The 21,523-nt window shown below is 41.0% G+C and overlaps 2 protein-coding genes and 1 non-coding gene across 21 annotated transcripts in view; all 3 read left to right on the forward strand.

The window, feature by feature from the left end:
• The window catches only part of mapta (microtubule-associated protein tau a), a 33,705-nt gene that overhangs the window by 5,279 nt on the left and 6,903 nt on the right, over window positions 1–21,523 (forward strand). For 3 of the 19 annotated variants that reach the window (XM_047608912.1, XM_047608918.1, XM_047608916.1), the window contains exons 2-14: window positions 5,999–6,137; window positions 8,922–9,014; window positions 9,712–9,801; window positions 11,147–11,167; window positions 13,964–13,992; window positions 15,013–15,153; window positions 15,440–15,500; window positions 15,593–15,631; window positions 15,847–16,100; window positions 16,970–17,062; window positions 18,008–18,100; window positions 19,138–19,230; window positions 20,080–20,161. In XM_047608912.1, coding sequence (XP_047464868.1) covers window positions 6,017–6,137; window positions 8,922–9,014; window positions 9,712–9,801; window positions 11,147–11,167; window positions 13,964–13,992; window positions 15,013–15,153; window positions 15,440–15,500; window positions 15,593–15,631; window positions 15,847–16,100; window positions 16,970–17,062; window positions 18,008–18,100; window positions 19,138–19,230; window positions 20,080–20,161 — 1,210 coding nt within the window. In that variant the 5' untranslated portion in view covers window positions 5,999–6,016. Of the gene's footprint in view, window positions 1–5,805; window positions 5,927–5,998; window positions 6,138–8,921; window positions 9,015–9,711; window positions 9,802–11,146; window positions 11,168–13,963; window positions 13,993–15,012; window positions 15,154–15,439; window positions 15,501–15,592; window positions 15,632–15,846; window positions 16,101–16,969; window positions 17,063–18,007; window positions 18,101–19,137; window positions 19,231–20,079; window positions 20,162–21,523 lie in introns of those variants that run through there. The other 16 variants (XM_047608914.1, XM_047608915.1, XM_047608920.1 and 13 more) reach the window with 16 other exon arrangements.
• On the forward strand, window positions 6,417–6,489 carry trnak-cuu. Its single transcript has one exon. It is a non-coding gene; the product is annotated as a tRNA-Lys (tRNA).
• On the forward strand, window positions 11,176–13,876 carry LOC125022337. Its single transcript, XM_047608933.1, has one exon. The coding sequence runs from the start codon at window positions 12,792–12,794 to the stop codon at window positions 13,572–13,574; it is 783 nt and encodes a 260-aa protein (XP_047464889.1). The 5' UTR covers window positions 11,176–12,791; the 3' UTR covers window positions 13,575–13,876.

The following is a 21,523-nucleotide window of genomic DNA, read 5'->3' on the forward strand; positions in this document are numbered from 1 at the left end:
TTTCTCTCTTTCATGGCGGTCATTTTTTTTTTTTTTTGTTCAGATGAGCTTTTTGAGGATGTCTCATTAGGTTTTCTGCTCAAGGTTAAAGGTTTTACCTCCGTTCGTTAGAAAAGCTGCAACCACCAATTATATTAATTGGCTGAGAGACAGATGAATCAAAGGAATTATAAACACATTTGCTAAGTGTGATAACAATCGTTATCTGCATGCATATTAAAAAATGACTGTCATGGCTCTAAGAGCTGGTAAGAAATACAAACATATTTAGTTTATTATCATGCAAAACAGAAAAGTAGCAAGTCCTCAAATTTGAGTTGCTTGCACCATCCATGCATCCATCCATCCTTCCATCCATCCTTCCTTCCATGCATCCATCATCCTTCCTTCCTTCCATGCATCCATCCATCCTTCCTTCCATGCATCCATGCATCCTTCCTTCCTTCCATGCATCCATGCATCCATCATCCTTCCTTCCTTCCATGCATCCATCCATCCTTCCTTCCTTCCATGCATCCATGCATCCATCATCCTTCCTTCCTTCCATGCATCCATCCATCCTTCCTTCCATGCATCCATCCATCCTTCCTTCCTTCCATGCATCCATGCATCCATCCATCCTTCCTTCCTTCCATGCATCCATGCATCCATCCATCCTTCCTTCCTTCCATGCATCCATGCATCCATCCATCCATCCTTCCTTCCATGCATCCACCATCCTTCCTTCCTTCCATGCATCCATCCATCCTTCCTTCCATGCATCCATCCATCCTTCCTTCCTTCCATGCATCCATCCATCCTTCCTTCCATGCATCCATCCTTCCATCCATCCATCCATGCATACATCCTTCCATCCATCTGTGATCTATGACAGTTCATCCTCTAGGGGGTCCCAGCTGTTAGACGAGAGGCGAGGTAAACCCTGAACAGGTCACTACTCATTCACTGTAATCAAAGAATATTTATAATTTTTCATGGTTAAATATCAATTGGTTGATTAATTATGGCTTTAATAGAAGGAAATGCAACATTTTTTTTTATAATAGCTCAACAAATGCTGCTGAGAACTAAATAAATGAGCAAGAAAGTAGAATTTTCTCACATTCATTGAGCTCCAACCACTAAAATGTCGCGCTTAACCTAGAGCGCAGAGTCCTACACTTCCCATGATGCAACGGCGCATCTTATCAGTTTTGTGTTTTGACCGTCCCCGCGAGCTAAATCCCAGTCGCAATCCGCTGCTGATCCGTTAAACCGTCGGAGTTCCCCTTTAAACAGAAATTTGAAAACACTCGCACACATAATTTTCGGAGGCTCCTGGAGCTGTGTCAACATCCCTGTTGACCGCGGCCCTTTGCAGAGCAGAGGTCTGTGCCAAGATTACATTTTCACACGCCCCTGAGAGGGAACAAGCTGCCTCAGCAGACCTCCGAGTCTTTTCCCCCTCATGAAGCCGTGACAAAGACCGCTGTCATGTTCCCTTTCTGCAGCAGGTGAAATGTGTGTGTGTGTGTTTTTTCTAATTTCAAACCATCGAGTCCTGCTCTTGAATAGCTCCAGATTGATGAGAGAGGCCCTGGTGTTAGCGAATAGTAGTAGTAGTAGTAGTAAATAACCCTTTCCACTCCAACAGCCACAGTAATTTTTAGTGAGTCAGAAAACAGTTGTCTCTCCAAAGCTCTAGTTGTGGCCACTCAGACTAAAATGAGCGCTGTGAACTGCTTAAAGTATTTAATTGCGATCAATCACATGGTTTCCATAATTCACGTGCGGTTAATCACAAGCCACTCAAGCTAAAATAGATGTTTTTTTTCGTTTCTGTTGCATCAAACTTACTCGAGTTAAAGATGAGAGAAAAAAACAAAGAAAGAAAGAAATGATAAAGAATAAAGAAATCTTTGTTTTTCAATTTTTAAACAAACACCAACGTAGGACATAGAACTAGTCCAAGGCAAAAACACACAAACAACTAATCCCACCCACCCCAAGGCTCAAAACAAAAAAATAAAACTGTCTATTATCGTGGGAAAAAATAAAGTAAATAAAATTCTGATGTGATTGTGTTAATAGTCAAAAGTCACTGGAAAAATGAGGATGTAGTCCAAAAAAAAAAAAAGAAGAATGAGGGCTACAGGGAGGAGATGCCAGTAGATGCCAATAAAATTTACAAAAGGGCTCCAAGTTATAGTGAAATGCCTGCATTTTTTTGTCTATTGTGTATCTTAGCTTCCCGTTTATTCTTTCTAGTTTGGAATTTTGTGTGTGGCTTGGTGAGGCCGAGAAGCTAATTTATTACATGTCCATGTCTCACGGTTGATTTCACGTTTTTAGTTAGAAATTCCCTCCAAAAAAATGAACTGGAAGAGTTAAAACAACTTAATTTCCTTTAATATAACCGTGGTTCAGACTAATATACACTCACTTGTCAGAATATTAGGTACACCAGTGAAAACAAATGCGCCAAATCCTCGAGATGATATTGATATTCAAAAATGTTTCTGTCACTTAGCCTAGCCCGCTGACTAAAATCTCAAAATAACAGGAACATGTGTCAGTACAACTCAATTCAATACTTGCAGAAACCGCGGCCTCCAGAATGAAGACACAGCTGAATCAACAGCTCTGTTATTTTAATCTAAAGCTGAGTAGCGAAACCTTCTGTCATATTAGAGTGCATTCATTAGTTTACCTAATGATCTGACGAGTGAGTGTACATTCCTTGTGTGTACAGGATTATCAGAGGAAGGATCCAGTTCTTATCAGTTTGTTTGCTCTCCAACCGGCCGAGCTCCCGGATGCGGAGCGAACGGCCTCTCAGAGGGATTGTCTCGGCTGGCGAGGGCGCAGCTTTCTCCTTGTTGTTTGGATTCTGTCATGTGTGACGTTACAAAGGGAGTTTTGTCCGGAAGATGTGTGTGTGAGGGCTGAGAGTACACCATTCATTGGGATTTCTATGGGACGCACACACACAAACACACACACATCTAGTTAGAATACATTGGGAACTCCCCTTTTCTTAATGAGGCCTTTTTTTAACAAGTGACTTGGACTTAGACAGACTTTATTCATCCACAAGGGAAACTGGTTGTTTGCAGTGGCTCACTTACAAAAAAAAAAAAAAAAAAGTTGCAAAAAGTAAAATATAAATAAAAATGTAGTAAATAATAAAATAGTATAAGCAACTTTTACATAAGAACAAATGTACAAGAAATAGAGACAGAAGTTAATATATATTACATTGATAGGAAAGATTAATGTTATTAACATTAATAATATGGAGTCACCTGTTGAATTAAATTTACAGCAAGACTGAGTAAGATATGAATGAAGTTCTGTCTCATTCACAGTAAAGGAAGTACTTTTACTTACATGCAAACACTAAACTGTAAAAATATTCAATTTAAAATGATATATTAGTATGTGAAGTATAATCAAGACAGACAGAAGAAAATATTTTTCATGTTCCTTTGTTGTATTACAATATTATTTATGCAGTTATGTAAAAACAGGATTTGTTACTAAAAGTTTTCTTGAGGAGGTTTGAATATGTCTTAGTAAGGATGAATAACTCATGAATTTAATAAAATATGACATATATTTATATATTTTGTCCAATGAATTTTTAAATTAATAAAAATTAAGACTCTAAATGTTTAATTGCATGATTTCTTAATTCAAAATTATTAAATTAATTCACATTAATCACAAACTAATATTATTGAAGTTTTAAACGCTCCTATCAGCATGCACGTAGACTAATATGCAAATGCGCGTTATTATAATGGAAACGATGCTGAATAATTATACAAAATAAAGCAGCAGATCTACCAGAATACCCCAGTCCCACTTCAGTTTAATTTAAAACCTTAAAGAGGATCACAAAGTTGTAGTTTCACTTTCACAAAAGGCTCCACAGTTTCCTCAAACAGACGCTTATTGTTGTAGGAAATGCTGCATTTGTTGGGGACTATTTGCAGCTGCGGATGAACACACATTTGGCGCCCTACGCCGAAGAGTTCGAGAAGAAGTTGGGCCGATGAAAATTCTTGATAACAGGATAATTTCATAGTTGAATTTGCTGTTTTCGTGGCCATAAATCAGCAGCCCCCACCCCAGCAGACGGATTATTTGTCTCCGTCTGATCCGTTTCCCGTTCCTGCCTTTTGTTGCCGAATGTGGAAACATGTTTAAACATCCAAGGTCAGGAGATACGAAGGCACGCAGAGGGAAGGTCACATAGCTGAGCCGAGTGCGACTCTGGAGTGGCTTTAACAGGGCGGGGTAACCACGGCAACGGTTTGGGCAACGCCGCTCGTAAAGAGACAAATTGCATCAGGTGGCGTCACATCACGGCAGGGTGTTAAAGAAAAACCTGAAGAGGACAAATAGAGGAATTCAGGTTATGGTCATTTACAGGAGTTAAAGTGGAAATAAAATGTTTTTTACAATAAATCTCTGGATTAATGGGAGAACATAGTTTTTCAGATGGCTTTTACAGTTTTTGGGAATGGTAATATAATTAAAACCATCTGGGAATTTTGGAGAGTCTGCTCGGGTCTTTGCAGAGGACCTAGGTTCATCATCTTCTGTTGCATGTTCATTTTCTTTAATTATCCCACTCGTTCAGGTGTTTCTGTTTCAAAGAATTAGGAGGTTTTCCACATGTAGTGTGCATATGTCCAAAAACATCAATCACTTTGGAACTTTGCTGAAAAAGTGACTCTGCTGCTTTAGAGCGTTTAGGAAGAATCTGCTGTAAATAGACCAGAAGAAGAAATTCTGTTCGCAACTGTATTGAAAACACAGAATTTATTCAGTAGAAGAAGAAGACGACCGAGATGTTTCCAGCTTCGAGGAGGAGGAGGACGAAGAGTTGGAAGGAAGAAAAAAAAGGAATGGGAAGATTAGGAGAAGAGGAAGGTTGGACAAAAAGAATCTGAAGAACTTTTTCTCCATTCAACCCTTAAGTCATAGAGTAGAAGACGAAGGTCCGAATGTCTTCGTCCACATAGTTTCCAGCTTCGTTCATCTTTTCGAACACTTGTCTCAACTGGTTGTTTTCTTACTTTCATGTTTCTGTCCTTCTTGGAAGCTCATCACCTGAAGTTTACCTAGCGTGGATCAATCACGCTCATAAAGAATGGATTTATTCCAACCACTTAGTTCCATTATTGAAGGCGACCAACATTTATAGCAGCCCTTCTTGATTAGCTGTTCCGTTTCTACTACTGGTTAGGGATTTTTTTTTTATACCATAATATTTTGAACCGTCCCTCGGTCACTACAGGCTTTAAACTAACCCCCGAGAGATTAAACCCCTCCAAAGTTCAGAAGCTGCCAAATCTGCAGCGCCATACAAACAGGGGACAAGCAGTTTGGATGCTGAGACTGATTATGCCATAAGCTCTGTGCGCTGGATGGATGTTTGAGCCTGTGTGAGAGGGGCAGTGGAAAAGAAGTGATTCGAACTGAACAGCGCTGATGTAACCAGAGGCTTAATCTGATATGTAATCCTCTTTTTATGAGATTTGATGCAATGCCCGTCTCGCCGGTAGAAGGAACATGTCAGAACTGGGGGGGGTTTAGTTCTTGAGGATGTGTTTGCCCCTTAATGTGGCTGGAATGTGACGGTACTGGGACTTGTTGAAGGCTCGGAGTTGGCGGGTGGTTGTTTAGGAAGTGCAGGTTGTCACAGTGAGGTCGTGCGCACATGGGCCGAAGGGACTATTTCTGTCTGTCAGGCTGTAACATGAAGCGCCGACCCCACGTCAGGGCGTATAAATAACCTGGTTTTCACAGACACAGTGTCTGTTTACATTTCGTGGTGACGGACTGGGCTCTACATGCCGGAAGACAAAGTGTCCACAAAGTGCGCCGTCATTACACTAAGTCCTTGTCAGCTGCTGCTCTGCATGTGAAGTTTGACGTATGTGATGTGACGCTTCCTGGACCTACACCTTGACTCTGTCCTGACCTCCACTGATTTGCTCTTTTGCAGCTTGACCTGCAACTGGCAATGGACTACATGAACAACGCCTCAAACAGCTACAGTTCTGGGGACACCATGAGCGCCTCCTTAGCCAACATGACCATCAACGACCAGCACCACCAGGAGAACGGAGTCGCCAAAATGAAAGGTCAGGCATGACAATTAAAAGCTTTAATCTGACAAAAAAAAACAAACGTGCAGGGTAGATACAGCGATAACAAAGGTGTCGTCAAACCTCTGAGCCCTGCTGGAGGGATGGATGGCCATGGCAGTCTATATATAAAACCACTTTCAAGGCGACATACATGACGCCTCAAGTCTAGACAAGGAGGGGTACACTGAGGACGACAAACCATGGATTAGAGAAAGTCAGAGTCGTCGCAATGACATTGCAGACGTTGAGCAACTTTACGACCTTGCGTTTTCAGCCCGGCTAGCTCAGTCGGTAGAGCATGAGACTCTTAATCTCAGGGTCGTGGGTTCGAGCCCCACGTTGGGCGGGAAGATCTTTTCCTAATTGCAAACGGAAACCCTAAACGTCACTAAACGTTTACCTGATTCAAACAGTGTCCTCCACTTTGGTTCACCATGCTGCTAATGGGTTTAGAGATCAAAACTGCCAGAACAGGAATAGAAAGTGGTTGCACACTTTCTAAAAAGGAAACTGCTCTGTACTGTGGCTGAGCCGCTGAATACTTGGACTGTTACAGTGACTGTAGACTAATGGTTGGTTGGTGGTCAGAGGCCTGAAGTCGTCATTATCAGTTGTTTTTGAGATCATTTGTCTGATTTATGTAACTTAAATATCAACGTTACACTCTAAATAGGTGAAACCAACCTTTAACAGTGGTTAGCATGGATTATTAATTCATAGACATCATCTTCAAAATCATTTTTATTTATTTTAATAAAATATATGAGAAAAAGTTCATTTATATTTTAGTAGTTAAAGTTGATCAGTTGAAAAACAGCTTATATCTTAACATCAAAGATATATATGTTATTTATAAGTTTATAAGTTATTATAGATGAGACTGTATAAAAGAACAACAATACAGTTCAATATATTCCATGAAATTTACAAACAGAAACATTTCCATTGTATATATCTGATGATAGAGCTGGTTAAAATGGTTATAGCAGCATTAAAAGATACAAGAGAAGAAGAAGAATGTTTAAATGGATGAAGGGTAGTTATCTAGATTATAATTATTATTATTATATAACTATTATAATTAGCTATTAACGATTAGCGGCAACACTATAAAACATAACATTATGGAGACACTGCACATGAATAATCACTATTGTTGTTATCTGACTTTGTGGTGAGTCATGATAGCTTCATGCCAGGGCTTTAATCTCAGAATAAGAATTTAAATGTTCATTTTCCTGGAAAGTCTCTATAGCCTTTAAAGAGGCAGAGGCCGAACCCCGGAGTTTCAGCTGTGCTTTGTTTTAATCTCTCTTTACATAATGGATAGAAGATGTGCTTGACTGGGCCCTGCACGAGCGCCCGACTGCAGCTGCACTAGGCCCCGCTGTAATCCAGGCATCTGGGTCAGACTCCTGAGACGAGGCCTGTCTCCATCCCGCGCTACTGTTCGCTCCCAACAATCAGCCCTTTAATGCTGCTCGGGGACTCTGAATCACACAAATTTGAAAGCGGCAAATAAAAAGCAAACGGTTTTCATGTCTCTCAAGATAATTCATTACGGTCCCGACAGATCGTTATAATCATAATCAGGTTCAGATTTGTCAGCAATATGTTTTCTCACTGTTTTTTTTTTTTTTTTCAAACCCCCAATCGACCGCATGGCCAATTAGTACGTAGCCTAGCTTTCCCCAGCTTACAGCCCTCTCTAGTGCAGTCGTTCTTCCCGTTTCCACTTCCCAGCATCTCATTTACTAACAGGAAGCAGCGTAAAGTGTCGAGTCCATCCACAGAAGTTAAGAGCTCTGAGTCAGTTATCAGCACAGAGCCTCAAAGTGAGTATGTGGCTGCACTCTCTACGTAGGAGATGTGTGGAGACTTGTGATACTTGTAGTGGGTCATTAGTTGTGTGGTTAGTTTAAGGGAAATGTAGGACACTGTCATGGTTTGGTTTTTCATTTATCATGTAGATGGTTCTCATCTATTTATATTTATTCTTATTACAATAACTGTAAATGTGTATAATTTACTTTCTCTTAATCTCAAGATGTGTCTGTATAGTCATGTTTAAGTTCTTTCTTTTCTCACAGTCCCAAATTAACATCTCATAATTGACCTCATCACTAATGTACATGACCCGGATATTCCTGTAATTTCTCATAATCTCAAAGTAGGATCTCAAAATTACATAAATCTCATCTCATCAGATCTTTACTTGTAAGAAAAGTAATAATGAGTGAGAACAGGAAATTCTTATAATTTAATATATCTCAATCTCACTCTTCCCTCCCTATAATCACAGGATCCCTAGAGTTCTCATCACGTCTGTTTGTGATCTAAAGATTCTTGTAAATATTTCATAATCATTACTTAATTTTTCAAAATTCATCATCCTGGATAAGATGCTTCTGGTACTCGGGATAAGACTAAAAGTTTCTGAAATCAGGATGTGTTCACTCACTGTCGCTGTTACTCATGTGTTTCTCAGTTAAAATAAAACAAAAATGCTTTGGGGCCTTTAAATATTGTCTTTTATACGATAAACTGTGAACAGACAGTGAGCTGTTAGCGCCCTGGGGTTCAGTGTTTTCATTTTTTCTCGCTGTTAATGAACCTGAACAGGCTGTTTTCATAAATCTGTATTTAACCATCTTGGATTCTCCCTCTGCAGCCCGACCGGAGAAAGATCGCGTAAATTGTAGCTTTGCTTGGTTTTCTGTGTCCGTCTCAGTTGCCTCCAGTTTGACCTGCGGTTTACCTTCGTTCTTCACTTCACAGAGGATGAAGCAGCGTTCAGTGAAAACGGAGTGAAATCTGTGTCTGAGCTCTCTCAGCCAGAGAGCAGCCACTGTGAGGACGAGGTGCAGCCTGGTACGCCCGTCTGCACGGCTCACGCTAGAAGCTTGACACGCAGCTTTAGTCCTCAGTTGCTTCTGTTTAGATGCAAATTATCACTTGATTTTCACCCTCTCCTTTATAACTTTCCCTTTTTGTTTTGGAGATATAATCTGGGAAATGCTTTTTGTTAGTAATTATTGGTTTTATTCTGCTTCACTTTCAGCAACCTGCCTCTATTTTTGTCTTCATTTAAACTTAATTTCTTGCTTCGACCTGGTCGTTTTGCTTGATATTTGCAGCCAGCGGCCGCGTGCAGCTGTGTTTTTATCCCAGACAAGGTGCAATAGGGGCCTATTACTCATTGAACATGCACTAGAATCACCACTTCACAGCCGCAGATCAGTGACTAACATGGAAAATAATGGCTCTCTGTTCCTGTAAGAATCGGCCACAGTAGTGCCCCTCCAGTCTGTGTCAAGAAGGCTTTGATCATAAATACTCAGAGTGACAGCTTGTCCAAAACACAGTGGGGAGGGAGGGGGGAAGGTCATGAGGGTGAAAAGCCTCCTCAGTCTGTTAAACAGCTCCTGGGTAATCACAAATAAGAAAGTACCGCAGCTGACCTGTGGCAGGAAACGTCAGGAATAAACCTCTAGTAACGCTGAGGGTGCTTTTTAAATTTTATATTTAAAGATATTTAGCGGTTGATCTGCATCCGTTTGTCCTACAGCGGAGTTGGCTGCAGAGAAAGAAGGAGCTGAAGGTGTGTCTGAGCTCTCGGGTATAGAGAGCGCCTCGAGTGAAGATGGAAGTCAACTTGGTATGCCTGCAGCTGACGAGCCGCAGCCTCTCTTGCGCACATTTTTGCTTGCTTAGCTTCTTTAAATTAGTAATATGAGCTTTTGAGAAGGCCTTGTTAGCCCGTTGTGTTGAGAATTAGATGAGATGATCAATACTAATCTCATGTATGAGTGGTCTCATACACCGTTTAGCTGTTTGTGTGCATTTGTCCATATCTTTCAACTAAGCTACTGTGACTAAGTAATTTCCCTTGTGGATCATTTAAGTCTATCAAAGTCTAAACTGCTAACCAGCTAACTAAAAGGGCTAGGCTACATGTAAGTTAATACATTTATCAAACAATTCATCAGATATTTAGCTAACACTTTAATACATGAAGTTAATATCACTGTTTATTACATTCAGCTAATAATTTGACCCCTTGGTTATTACATTTGCTAACAGTTCATTACTTTGAGCTAACCATATAATCCATTATTGCTAACTGTTAGATTTAATCCATGACATAAATCTAACCATTTGTTGCTTTTAGCTTCAAATTTGATAATTACATTTTAGCTAGCTCTATGTTAGGCTACATTACTTTCAGGCAACTGTGCGTTATTTGGGCCTCTTGGATTTTGTACATGTTGGACAACGCCAGGCTATTTTTTTGCTGCACTTTCTAGTATTTTTGCAAAGCTAAGCTAGCTGGCTGTAGCTTATATATTAGTGTGGTGTTGATGTTCTTAGAGACCAAAATTGCTGCCTGCTACTCTTGTGTGTGCCCTTCTCGCTGAATGAAGCTCGCCATCTGTTTCTTTCAGCATAGTGATTGATTGAAAAGAGTGTTTTCGCGGTTTTATTTTATTTCAAACCCTCTGACAGTTTAAACGCCGCTCCTTCCTGCGCTGCAACATGATCACAAGCAGGGTCGAGAGCCAAACTTTGCTCCATTTTTAAACAAAAAGATGGTCACATCCAGGCTATTTCTGAATGAAATAAAAGGTCAGACCACAGGCAAATTTAAGACTGCGGTGATCTGTTAAACAGATGCACCGCTCCCGTTCTAGGGGAATGCCAGAATAATGTTAAACACAGCTGAAGTACCACATGGACCTTCAGTGTGGCACTGCTGCAAGATCCAACACTACAACACACCGTGTGGAAACCTGATTGTGTTGTGTTTGCATATCTGCTCATAAGACACATTTACCTGCTGTCTGCTGTTGGCTTTTCGCATTAACTGAAGACGTTGCTGTATGCGGGCTTTCATTGATTTCTTTGCAGTGAGTGAGTGTATTAATCGCTCGGGGATGACACAAGCTCATTACTGACTAATCTCTCGTGTCTTTTCTGTCTGTCTCATCATGTTCAATCGGCAGCGGGAGGAGCAGCTTCAACAGGTAGGCTGTTGTAGGTTTCATCGATCGCACTTAGATAGAAGTTAGATTGATAGATATGAACGCACTTGTGACTCCAGGCGGACAAAGAGCTGTTTGTTTATTAAATGATATTGATCCGAGTTGCTAAATAATAAAGAGTCAGGAGTGTAGCATCTGAAAAAAATCTTAATTTAAATATTGTCAGAAAATTACCGCCTCCATGTTTCAACTGGTTTCAGTTAAGTGATGCATTAATAAACTAAAAGCAAACAAAATAAATAAATTCTTGTTCTGGCTAATTATTATTTCAACATCTACAGTTTTGGGTTTGTGAACTGCTGTGACTTCAAAGAAACATTACTATTCATTTATTTAATATTCATATTAACAGCTAGATTGCTGCCCTTAGCTGTGTCAAGCACTTTAAAGTCTTTCAGCCTCTTGTTTTGGTTTTGACAGCCAATAGAGGGTTTGCACGTTACTGCCTCCTGGGCCCACAACCCCCTGAGTGGCAACAACAAAGTAAAAATGTTTCCGTAAATACAGCAAGACTGGGAAGAATGTGGATTGTCAGATTAAATTTGACTTGACAATGATTCATACGAACTAGTATGGATTTGGAAAAGTGGACTAGTGGATCTCTGCTTTTCAAAACTGTTGGTACAGTCAATCGAACATCAGCTGTTCACCTTCCTTTTTTTATAATCAATTTTACAATGTAGAAGCTATTAAAGCCTATGATTCAAACTGCTAATCTCCATGATCAACTATCAGTTTTTGCCGCTCAGTGGCCGTAACCGTACCCTCGATACCAGGCATGTGTTGGAGTAGATGGTTGTAAATATTTGTTGGTTGAGTTCTGATTTAACTTCAGGCCTCTGATTGGTCGGCCTGTGTGAGCTGGCAGGAGTTTGGCCAATCAGAACTCCTGCTGCTTTGTGGCGTGGACTTAATATATAAACATGTGTTTTACATATTAAACAGGAAACAAGTTTAGCACAATATGCACATGAAATTCTAAAGCCTAAAATAAAGTTTATTTATTATGTATTAAATATCATAATAAGGAAATTCATTATCAGATTTTAAGTTTTATTTTATTTTATTTTATCTACATTTTTCATCATTTTTATTTCAAAATTTAACAATTTCTGAGGTGTGCAAATGTTTTAAATATTTATATATATGTATAATATTTTGAGTTTTTTCGTGGGGAATGCATTATTTTCCACTTTCAGACTCAGTTCAGAAGGACTTTCATAATTCACACTTTGGTGTTGTGTTCTTTACGTTCACTGGAATGCATCATCCCACCACAGTGTGATGCATTACCCTCCATTTCCGTCTCATTTTGTTTTTGTGCGGACTGTTTTTCCCCACCATTTATCACTCCTCAGTTTGTGGTCTTGCTTTATCACATTTTACATCTCTCTGAGTTCTTGGTGTTTTAAGTAAAAGAATTTTTTATTTTTTTAATTTGCCCTCATGGTCTTTAATTATTATCATTTAGTTTCGGTGGGGAGATGGAAAACGAGTGCTGTGAATTTCATCACTGATCTGCTTTCCAAACAAATTAGTGAGGCCTGCCACTGGAGTCCGCAGTGAGCTCGCACTCGCGAATCCTGCTGCGCATGGAGCCGCTGGGATGGGCGGCGACTTCATGGGAGCTTCCGGCTCGCCGGACCCAGGAAACAAGGCGGTGGGGGAGTGTGGGAAGAGGCTGAGTGACTCTTTATGGGCCTCTGAAGACCTCAGCTGCAGGTCAGAGAACGTGCGGGACCCCCAGACCAACAGGGGGAGCCCTGAGTGGACTGGAGGTGTGGATCCTCAGAGGGCGATCAGCCTCGACGCCTCGGGGTGCCAGACCGAAATGAGCAATCTGGCTTTAGTCCGCAGCACGGCTTTGGAAGACCTGACCGCCATCGGAGACAGAGGCTCGTGGGATGGTCAAGGAGTGGAGCTGGTTCCAGAGCATCCTGAAGACGGACCGACGCCTGGTGGAGCAGCTTTCACGTCCTGCAGTGACTCTGGAAACAAAAGTATCACACAACAGGCTCCTCATGCACAAAGCCTGCCGCTGTCTAGCTTTGATTCTCATGTAGAAGACCTTCATTCAGCAGAAACCAGTGGGAACATTTCAGAGAAGGATCGTCATTTTGCCAAATTGCCATCTGACACCGCAGCCGAAAGCAGCAGTGACTCATGGTCACATAGGGCCGGCTCTTCAGAGCCTGACATTTCTAATGACTCAGAGACGAGGAGCAGTGTGGTTCAGACCACTGGCACCGCTCAGCTCCAGAAAACATCCCAACAAAGCGCTTCAGCCAGAAAGTCTCTGGTGCCGGTCGCCGTTTTCAAAGGTCTGTTTGCTGTCATGTTCACCAGTTCAGAACCAGCCCTCTTCAGTTTACTCCTCCCACTTCTTTGATTTACAACGCAGCTTCTGCTCTGTTATGCAGCACTCTCCCTCCAAATTTTTATCGGCGGAAGTTAAATTGACCAGAGGAGAAGCTTGTTATCCTCCCTCCCCACTTTAGCTTTTTGTTTCATCTCTCCATCTCTGCTCACTCTGCTGCAGCCCGAAACAAAAAAACAACAAAAAAAAAAAACACGTTTTGGTTGAGACGTGCACTTACCTGTGCGTTGTGTGTCACGTTGCATGCTGCATACCCAACATCACCACTTTTTGTTGCCGTGAGAATGTGTTAAGGCGCACACTTGGAAACAAAAATATTATCCCATCGCTCTTGGGTCGAAGTAAAACAAATTTCAGATATTGCAAAATCTAAAGGCTTCTCTTCTTTTCTTTTTCTGTAGCTCAAGCGAAAATGGATAATGGAGATAAGGTATGTGGCCGAGAGCATTGTTTTAGTTTCACTTACTTTATCATCCTGAGTTGGTTTACTCATGCCTGGGTCTTATTTTGGTTGCAATAAATTACGACTAGATCATTTGGAAGAAAAACTGATAAGTTATTTCTCAAGACGTGTGTGATAAAATGGCTTCAAATGTTTCAAAATGAACTGGTTAAACAAATATGATTGGATGGTGCTTCACATCTTCATTGTAGCACTTGAAAAGAAGTGAAGCCAGCTCAGCTTTGTTTTTGGATTTTAACAGTACAGAACCACATGGTCTTCTTGGGCAGAAACAATGGTGGAAACTAGAGATCGACCGATATGGATATTTTAGGGCTGATAATGATAGTTTTTTTTACATCAGCATTGGCTGACGGTTGATACGTGCTGCCGATTTTTCTGAGTGCATATTTGGAGCTGACATTGGTTTTTGTCTCTTCATTTAGAGGAAAAAAAGTCTCAATTTAACCAAAAACTCAAAGAATTCTAGGGTCAGATTTTTGAAAAAATAAAAAATCATAATAAATAAAAAAGTAGCCAAAAGAAAACATGCCTATGAGTCCAGCTGCACACAATTTGCTAGTGGGGGAGGGGCAATGTATGGGCTGCACTGGTCGAGGTGTCTCCAGCAGCGCAGGGCTGCCTGTGGATGCGCCTGTCTATAAATATATCGTACAATATATCGGTCAATCTCTAGTGAAAACCAATAGTAGCTTCTTCTAACCTTAAAGGAACTGTTGGACATTTTTGGAAATACGCTTATTGATTTTATCGTCTAGAGTTAGAGACTGTTACGTCTCAACAATCCAGTGTTTAAATGTGTTGTTGTTTTTATTGAGTACAAGTTTAAAAAAAAAACTAAAGCTACAAAAACAAGACCCTGGCTGTCACGAACCATCTTTAGACCCATTTCTTTTCCTCATCATTTGTTAAATCATTCTTCTGTTTTATGTTCACCCTCGTCAGACCTTTTGTTTTTCATCAGTTTTTTCCCTCCTCATGTAAAAGACTCAAACTGTCACCACGCCACCCTCTTCCCTTAAACAACCGTCTGTGGTCACCAAGGGCAACAAATCACACGCATCTTCCCGTAACGGCCACAGCTCCATCCCTGTTAAAGCCGGCAGCACAGGGCCCAGGCAGCCCGAAGTAAGTACAGGCCTGAACTCAGCTCTAGACCTGAGCCGAGCTCTGCTTTTTCACCTCATTTTGGCCCCTCGCAGACCGAATCTCTCTCCGGTCTAAGACAAATTACGCCTGAGGGGTTTGGTCAGCCAGATTAAATGCACCCAAACCTCATTTCCATGTTGGTCACCTAAGACTAAGACTAACTAAAGCCTCATTCGCTCTTCACAGTTTCCATCCATCCTCTATTACATAAAAAACATCTTCCTGTTAAGAAGAAATGCTAAACTACACTGTTGTCGATTTCCAGACTGGTGCAAAACCTCAGACCCCCGGAGCCAGAACTTCTGCCAGAACTGGAGCTCAACCAGGTACGAACTAAGAACTTCAAATTTTAATTTTATTTTACTGATTTTAATAGATTTAAAGATACTTATGATGTGTCGTATTTTTTGTGATGCAGCTAGTGCCAAGAAACTCCCCACTCCAAAAATTGAGAAAGGTAAAGGAAATAAAGTAAAGAGTGGATCGTTAGAGATTACTCTCAGCCTCGCATGGCCACAATGCCACAGTCTGATCCATCCCGGGTCAAACTTGGTCCGCTTTTAGTCAGTAGAGCGCCTAGTAGTCTGTTTCAGGTCTTATCGTTCTCCTGACATCCACACCTCGACTTGTTTAAAGCCTCCTGACTTTACCTTACCTTTCCAATTGCTTAAGATGCCAAGAGTGGACAGAGCAGCCCTGGTACTCCCAAATCCCCTTCTAGCCAAGCGCTCTCCGCGAAGTCTGCAGCTGAGGCCAACAAAGTGAAGAAGGTGGCAGTGGTGCGCTCCACTCCCAAATCCCCGGCCTCGCTGAAGAGCCGCCCGCCGGCCCCTCTAGCCGCCGCAGCGCCGATGCCCGACCTGAAGAACGTCAGGTCCAAGATCGGCTCCACAGACAACATCAAACACCAGCCCGGAGGTGGAAAGGTAACCTGACCCTTGGTTCACGCTGTCGCTCTGAAAACCTCTGCTGACGGTCGCTGATAAAAGTTTTAAAAGGCAAACAGAGCTGCTCTGGAAGCAGGAATTTAGACAAATTTGAACTTTGCCAACTTTATTGCAGTCACCTGAAACACACTGATTATCTTCACCTGTTTCAGCATGAAGATCAAAACGTATTGTAAGAAACAGGCTGAGTGAAAATATATGATGTGATGCATTCAGTGCAGTGTGGAAAGAAACAGGAAACAAAACCTTCATGTCTTTGAATGATTAACTAGTCTCTGAATGTTATCATCCACCGTTCTCTTTTCACATAGCCGTTGCTCTGTTAAGTCAAAAATAGCAAAAGAAAAAAGTCTCTGGTCCAACCCACTATGATTTAAATCAGCCACTCACATTGTTTCAGTTTTAGTGCAAATTTGTAAATTTGTGGAACTGAAACTCCACACTGGAGTGTGGACAGCCTGAGCGTTTAATGATTCTGTGAGTCTTTTTTGTGTGGAGGTTTATTTTAGCATTAAACGTGCTGCAGGTCCTTGGTCTAATTTTATTTGGGCTGCGGTCACGTGTCAGATATATTTTACTGATGAAGCAGAGTCATCGCGTGGACTTAAATGAATCGTGTGACGAACCAAAAGAAGAAGAAGAAGAAGACAGGGTTTATGTTTGCATATCAGATCAAAAAGAAGGATGTGTGTCATAAGGAAATAAGCTAATGAGCTTTATTTGGCTCGTGCAGTCACACGAAGCACTGCTGCACCAGTTAACGTCTGTTTCTTTCAGGCTTCACATATCATGTTTTCACACCATCGTCTACGATCTAAATCTAAACGCTGGCGTTCTCGTTCTTCCAGGTAAAAATCCTTGATCAGAAGGTGGACTTTTCTAATGCGCAGTCTAAGTGCGGCTCCAAAGACAATATCAAACATGTACCCGGTGGCGGCAATGTGAGTAACTGAGGGATGAACTCAACACCAGACTCTTGAGTATCTCTGCAGTTATGAGCATGAAAACCAACTTTTGGTAAAAAACTCAAATTAAATAAATAACTTAAGTGCTCAGTAGAAAGCTATCGCTATTTTAAAGTACATGCAAGTGTACAGTCACAGTTTGCTCATCGATCACTAATAAACTTTCTTTAAAAGGTGAACAAAAGGGGACTTCTTGAACGTGTTGCTGGCATCTGTAGCTTTTCTTAGAATAAAGAAATAAAGTCTTTCATCTGTCCTGGTTAGTGGCAATAACATTTGCTCCAAGGTTTTTGTGACAGTTGTGTGTGTTTCCACATCTTAAGGCCTGGACACACCGAGCTGAGGGTGGGTTTTACAGCGTTGCACCAATGCTGGGGCTTTAGTGAGGGTCTGTGACCCTAATTTAGGCAGTTTGTCCTGCACCGTTGGCTCTATTTGAACTCCTTTTGGCAGCATTTCAGCCGATTTATAGAATAAATAAAGTAACTGATCATCATGATTCAGGACAGACCAGCTCTGTACGACCATTTGTAGTTCTTAACTAGCCCCCAGCTAATAGTAGCTCTTCCTGTTTGCACTTTTTAATGATGAATCCAGACCACTGCCACCTGCTGGTAAGAAGAGGTATTTCCTCTCAGGTGCAGGACGCGTGCGTACCACTAACTGATCGCTGGCTCAAGTCTTTGTGTTGCGTTCAGGTGCAACGTTTTGTTCGAGACGTCACCATCGGTTTGGTGTGTCTTGGCCTTTACAATCATAAGCGTAATGTCACGCATGGCAGCTTTAACGGAGAGAGTCTAAATATGTCTAGTCTTTATCCGTTTTAACATCTTACTTCCTCCTTTTGGGCTGATCCCTCCTGCAGCTCTTCTCATTTTTACCCCTGAAGAATTTTGACCGTCTTCTCTCTGCGCTTTGCAGGTTCAAATCCTCGACAAGAAGCTGGACTTAACCAACGTCCAGGCGCGCTGCGGTTCTAAAGCCAACCTGAAGCACACGCCTGGTGGCGGCAAGGTGAGAGATCCGCTTCTTCAATCAGCAAAAGCGTACGCCACGACGCCACAACGCAGCAGTACACAGCTACACTTACATGCTGTTGTCGTTGCGGTAGCGTCCAAGCCTTTACCAGCAGGGTGAACGCTTTTCTTCCCCTGTCCTCTGCACTTTCCCAGGTTAAAATACTTGATCAGAGGGTGGACTATAGTAATGTCCAGTCTAAGTGCGGCTCCAAAGACAATATCACACATGTACCCGGTGGTGGCAATGTGAGTAACTTAAGAGATGGACTCAGCCTGGAGTATCTCTACAGTTATGATCATGAAAAACAACCCGCTCTGTGTTCTTTTTTAAATCGTCCAGATCAAAATATTTCAGAGGTTTTTTTCGAGGTCCGTGAAAATATGCCGAGGGCATTGGGTTATGTTAACAGGAAGTGTTTTATTTTTAGCTTGTTTGTTAAATTATGAGCATTTAAAGTAGACAAAATTGTTTGCCCTGAAGTATATATTACTTTCATTCTCAGCCGAGTGTCGTTTTATAAGCAGCGTCTTTTCCTTGGTGTCTAATCTAAACTTTACTTGTATCTGAGAAAGTCACATTTTTTATTATCAGTTACAACATTGGAAACCAAAGTTCAGCCCACCTGAAAATATTCAGTTCACTATGATGAACAATGGATAATTCGCCTTTTAAATGTTTTCACCCCATAAAACCATTTTATTCTTGTTTTCACAGTTTTAAAAAACCTCTGAAATAAATGAACTGGTTACAGTGGTTTCAAAGCCGGTAACAAGCCAACACGGTAAAGTGAATGTATCTCATTATCATGAGAGCGTCCCCACACAAATGTCTGATAATAATAATAACAATAAATAAAAAAGAAGAAATGAAAAACTCTTAAATCACTCCTTCCCTCCTGGTTAGATTTCCCTCCCTCAGCCTCAAACTCATCCCTCCAGCATCTTATTTCCTCTCCAGCAGTGGTCCTCATTCGCAGCTTGCTTCCTCCAGGGTAACACTGTTTTCTCCCCCTCCACGTATCGACTTTCCAGGTACAAATTCTTGATAAGAAGTTGGATTTAACCAATGTGCAGTCCCGGTGCGGCTCCAAAGATAATATAAAACATGTACCCGGTGGTGGCAATGTGAGTAAACGAGGGAGTGGCCCCGTGTGTCCGAAAGTACACGTCCTCTTCTCGCTTCTTCTTCTTCTTGTTCTCCTCCTGAATGCATCTTCACCGAGGAGCACCAACCCTCAGTGTGTGTTCAACCCTTTTCCCCTCTGACACTCAGACCTGTTAACACCTCCTATTAACCGTCGACTTATCAGCAGCCATGAGCATTTCATTCTGCACTAGTTTCTTCCTCTGTTTCCTCTGTAGACGGTGAACCTACTGTCTTATGTAATGCTCATGGTCTAATGGAAGCTTGGTTGAATCTGAACCAGAACTAGCGCTCAAAGCAACGTGCATGAATCCTAAATGCTCCCAGTTTTATAAAAACCCTGTAATGGTGAAGCGAACTAACGGTGCCACAGAAGTGTAAGAAGAAGGAGCCTCTGCTCGGCAACAAAGAGACTCTGTCAGAGCGCGTTGTCGTCGACGCTGAGGTGACCTCGGCCGACAGACTGAGCGCTTTGTGTTCCCAGACAAACGGCCTCGAGATGAGGTCACTTATTGTGGCATTGTGATGCATGCATGAAGGAAACCAACATGAGCAGTGCATGCTGAAGAATGCAGGAGATGATCCACAGGTCATTTCTCTGCATTCTTATCTAAATGTTTGTAAAGACTGAACCTCTCACACACTTTAATGTCTAATCCAGTGTGTTAGTTAGTTAGTCAGTTAGTCAGCGTGGATCTGTGTCTCCTCCCTCGTAACAGTTCTCCGGATCAGTTCCTGTGTGGTTGCATGCAGAAGGAGTTCAGACTCGTTGGTGGCGTTTCCCTGATTTTACACCGTGTGTGTGTGTTTTCTCTCTCGCTCTGGTTCAGGTTCAGATTGTGCACAAGAAGATCGATCTGAGCAACGTCACTTCTAAATGTGGATCAAAAGGCAACCTGCATCACAAGCCGGGTAAGGCGGCATTTTCTGCACCGGATTTTTCCCCAGATTCCCCAGAAATTCACTCTGGACTTAAAGTCATTGATTAAAACAAAACAATTCAGTATAAACACAAACGTTATCTCACATAATTTTATATAATCTGCCCCTTTACCCCAAGAATCAATTTACAAAGAACATAAATTAAAAAACACAATAAGCAGCAAACAAATGATAATAATAATAAATGAAAATAAAATAGGTATCAGCCAACACCGATTGTCACGTTTACATTTTAGTTCCAAAGGTGAAGTCCCATCCTACACACAAAACAAAAAATTTAAATCTTTGCAGACCTTTCATGACTACACAACCAAACTAACACATTTCATTATATTTCTGTAATGTACCGTCTTTAATTGTTCTTTTACATGTAAAGTTTGATTTGGATTCTTTGGTTTCTTTCTCTGGTTCCTTTCACAGCAACACAACATTCCCAAAGTCTTGTTTTTTAAGTTATATTTGCTTTCTCTTTTTTTTCAAATCTTTTCTGAATGTTGATTGGCAACATTTTTTTATGAGCTTTAAACATAATTTGAAGAATACTGTAATCTACTAATTCTTGAAATTTCAACAGTTTTAAATGGATTTGTTGGACGTCTATATTGTTTTTGATTATTTTAGACTTCACTCTGTAATGAGGTTATTTGTTAATGTGAGATGTTTACAGATCCGCTCTTAAACCCTCAGAAACCTCATCAACTTATTTTAAAAATTTAAGTTTTCGTATCTGTATGATTTCCTCAGCACTTTCAGTAATAAACAGTGAGAGACGGTGTCTCATGATGCATACTAGCTCTGTAGGCTAACATTAGCTAGCAAAACTGACCCCCATTCAGTTTCTCATCAACACTAGTTTTAGTTTTGCATCTTGCAAAAAGACTTAGACAGGCTTAGATAACTTAGTTGCACATAAAAGAAACACTCTTAACGTATAAAAACCAAGTTAGAATAAAGTTGAAATAAAATAAAACCTTACCGCCAACTATTGGGCTGGAGTGTGGATCATTACATTTGTTTCTAGTCTCTGTTTTGTGTGTGAGCTCAGATTAGGTGGGGCATTCAATGCTCCCCGACCTGGTTCAGTAATCTAAGTTACACTCACTTGTCAGTTCATTAGTTACACAGAAGAGCCCTCCACTAAATCTTCTCTTCATGAATGTTCTTATTATTTTTACATTTTTGTCAGTGGCTAAATAACATGAAATCTTTTAGTTTAACAGCAGAATAAAACTCCCAAATCCTCCAAAACGATCAGACTTACTGCAGGACTTTTATTAGACAGTGTTTGTTTTCACTAGTGTACCTAATGAAGTGGTGGCTGAGTATAGATTT

The sequence above is a fragment of the Mugil cephalus genome, chromosome 16 (genome assembly GCF_022458985.1).
Source record: "Mugil cephalus isolate CIBA_MC_2020 chromosome 16, CIBA_Mcephalus_1.1, whole genome shotgun sequence".
Lineage (NCBI taxonomy): Eukaryota > Metazoa > Chordata > Actinopteri > Mugiliformes > Mugilidae > Mugil > Mugil cephalus.

Excerpts from the sequence above, each read along its gene's own strand:
- LOC125022337 (XM_047608933.1), top strand. The coding sequence starts at position 12,792 with ATGGGCGGCGACTTCATGGGAGCTTCCGGCTCGCCGGACCCAGGAAAC.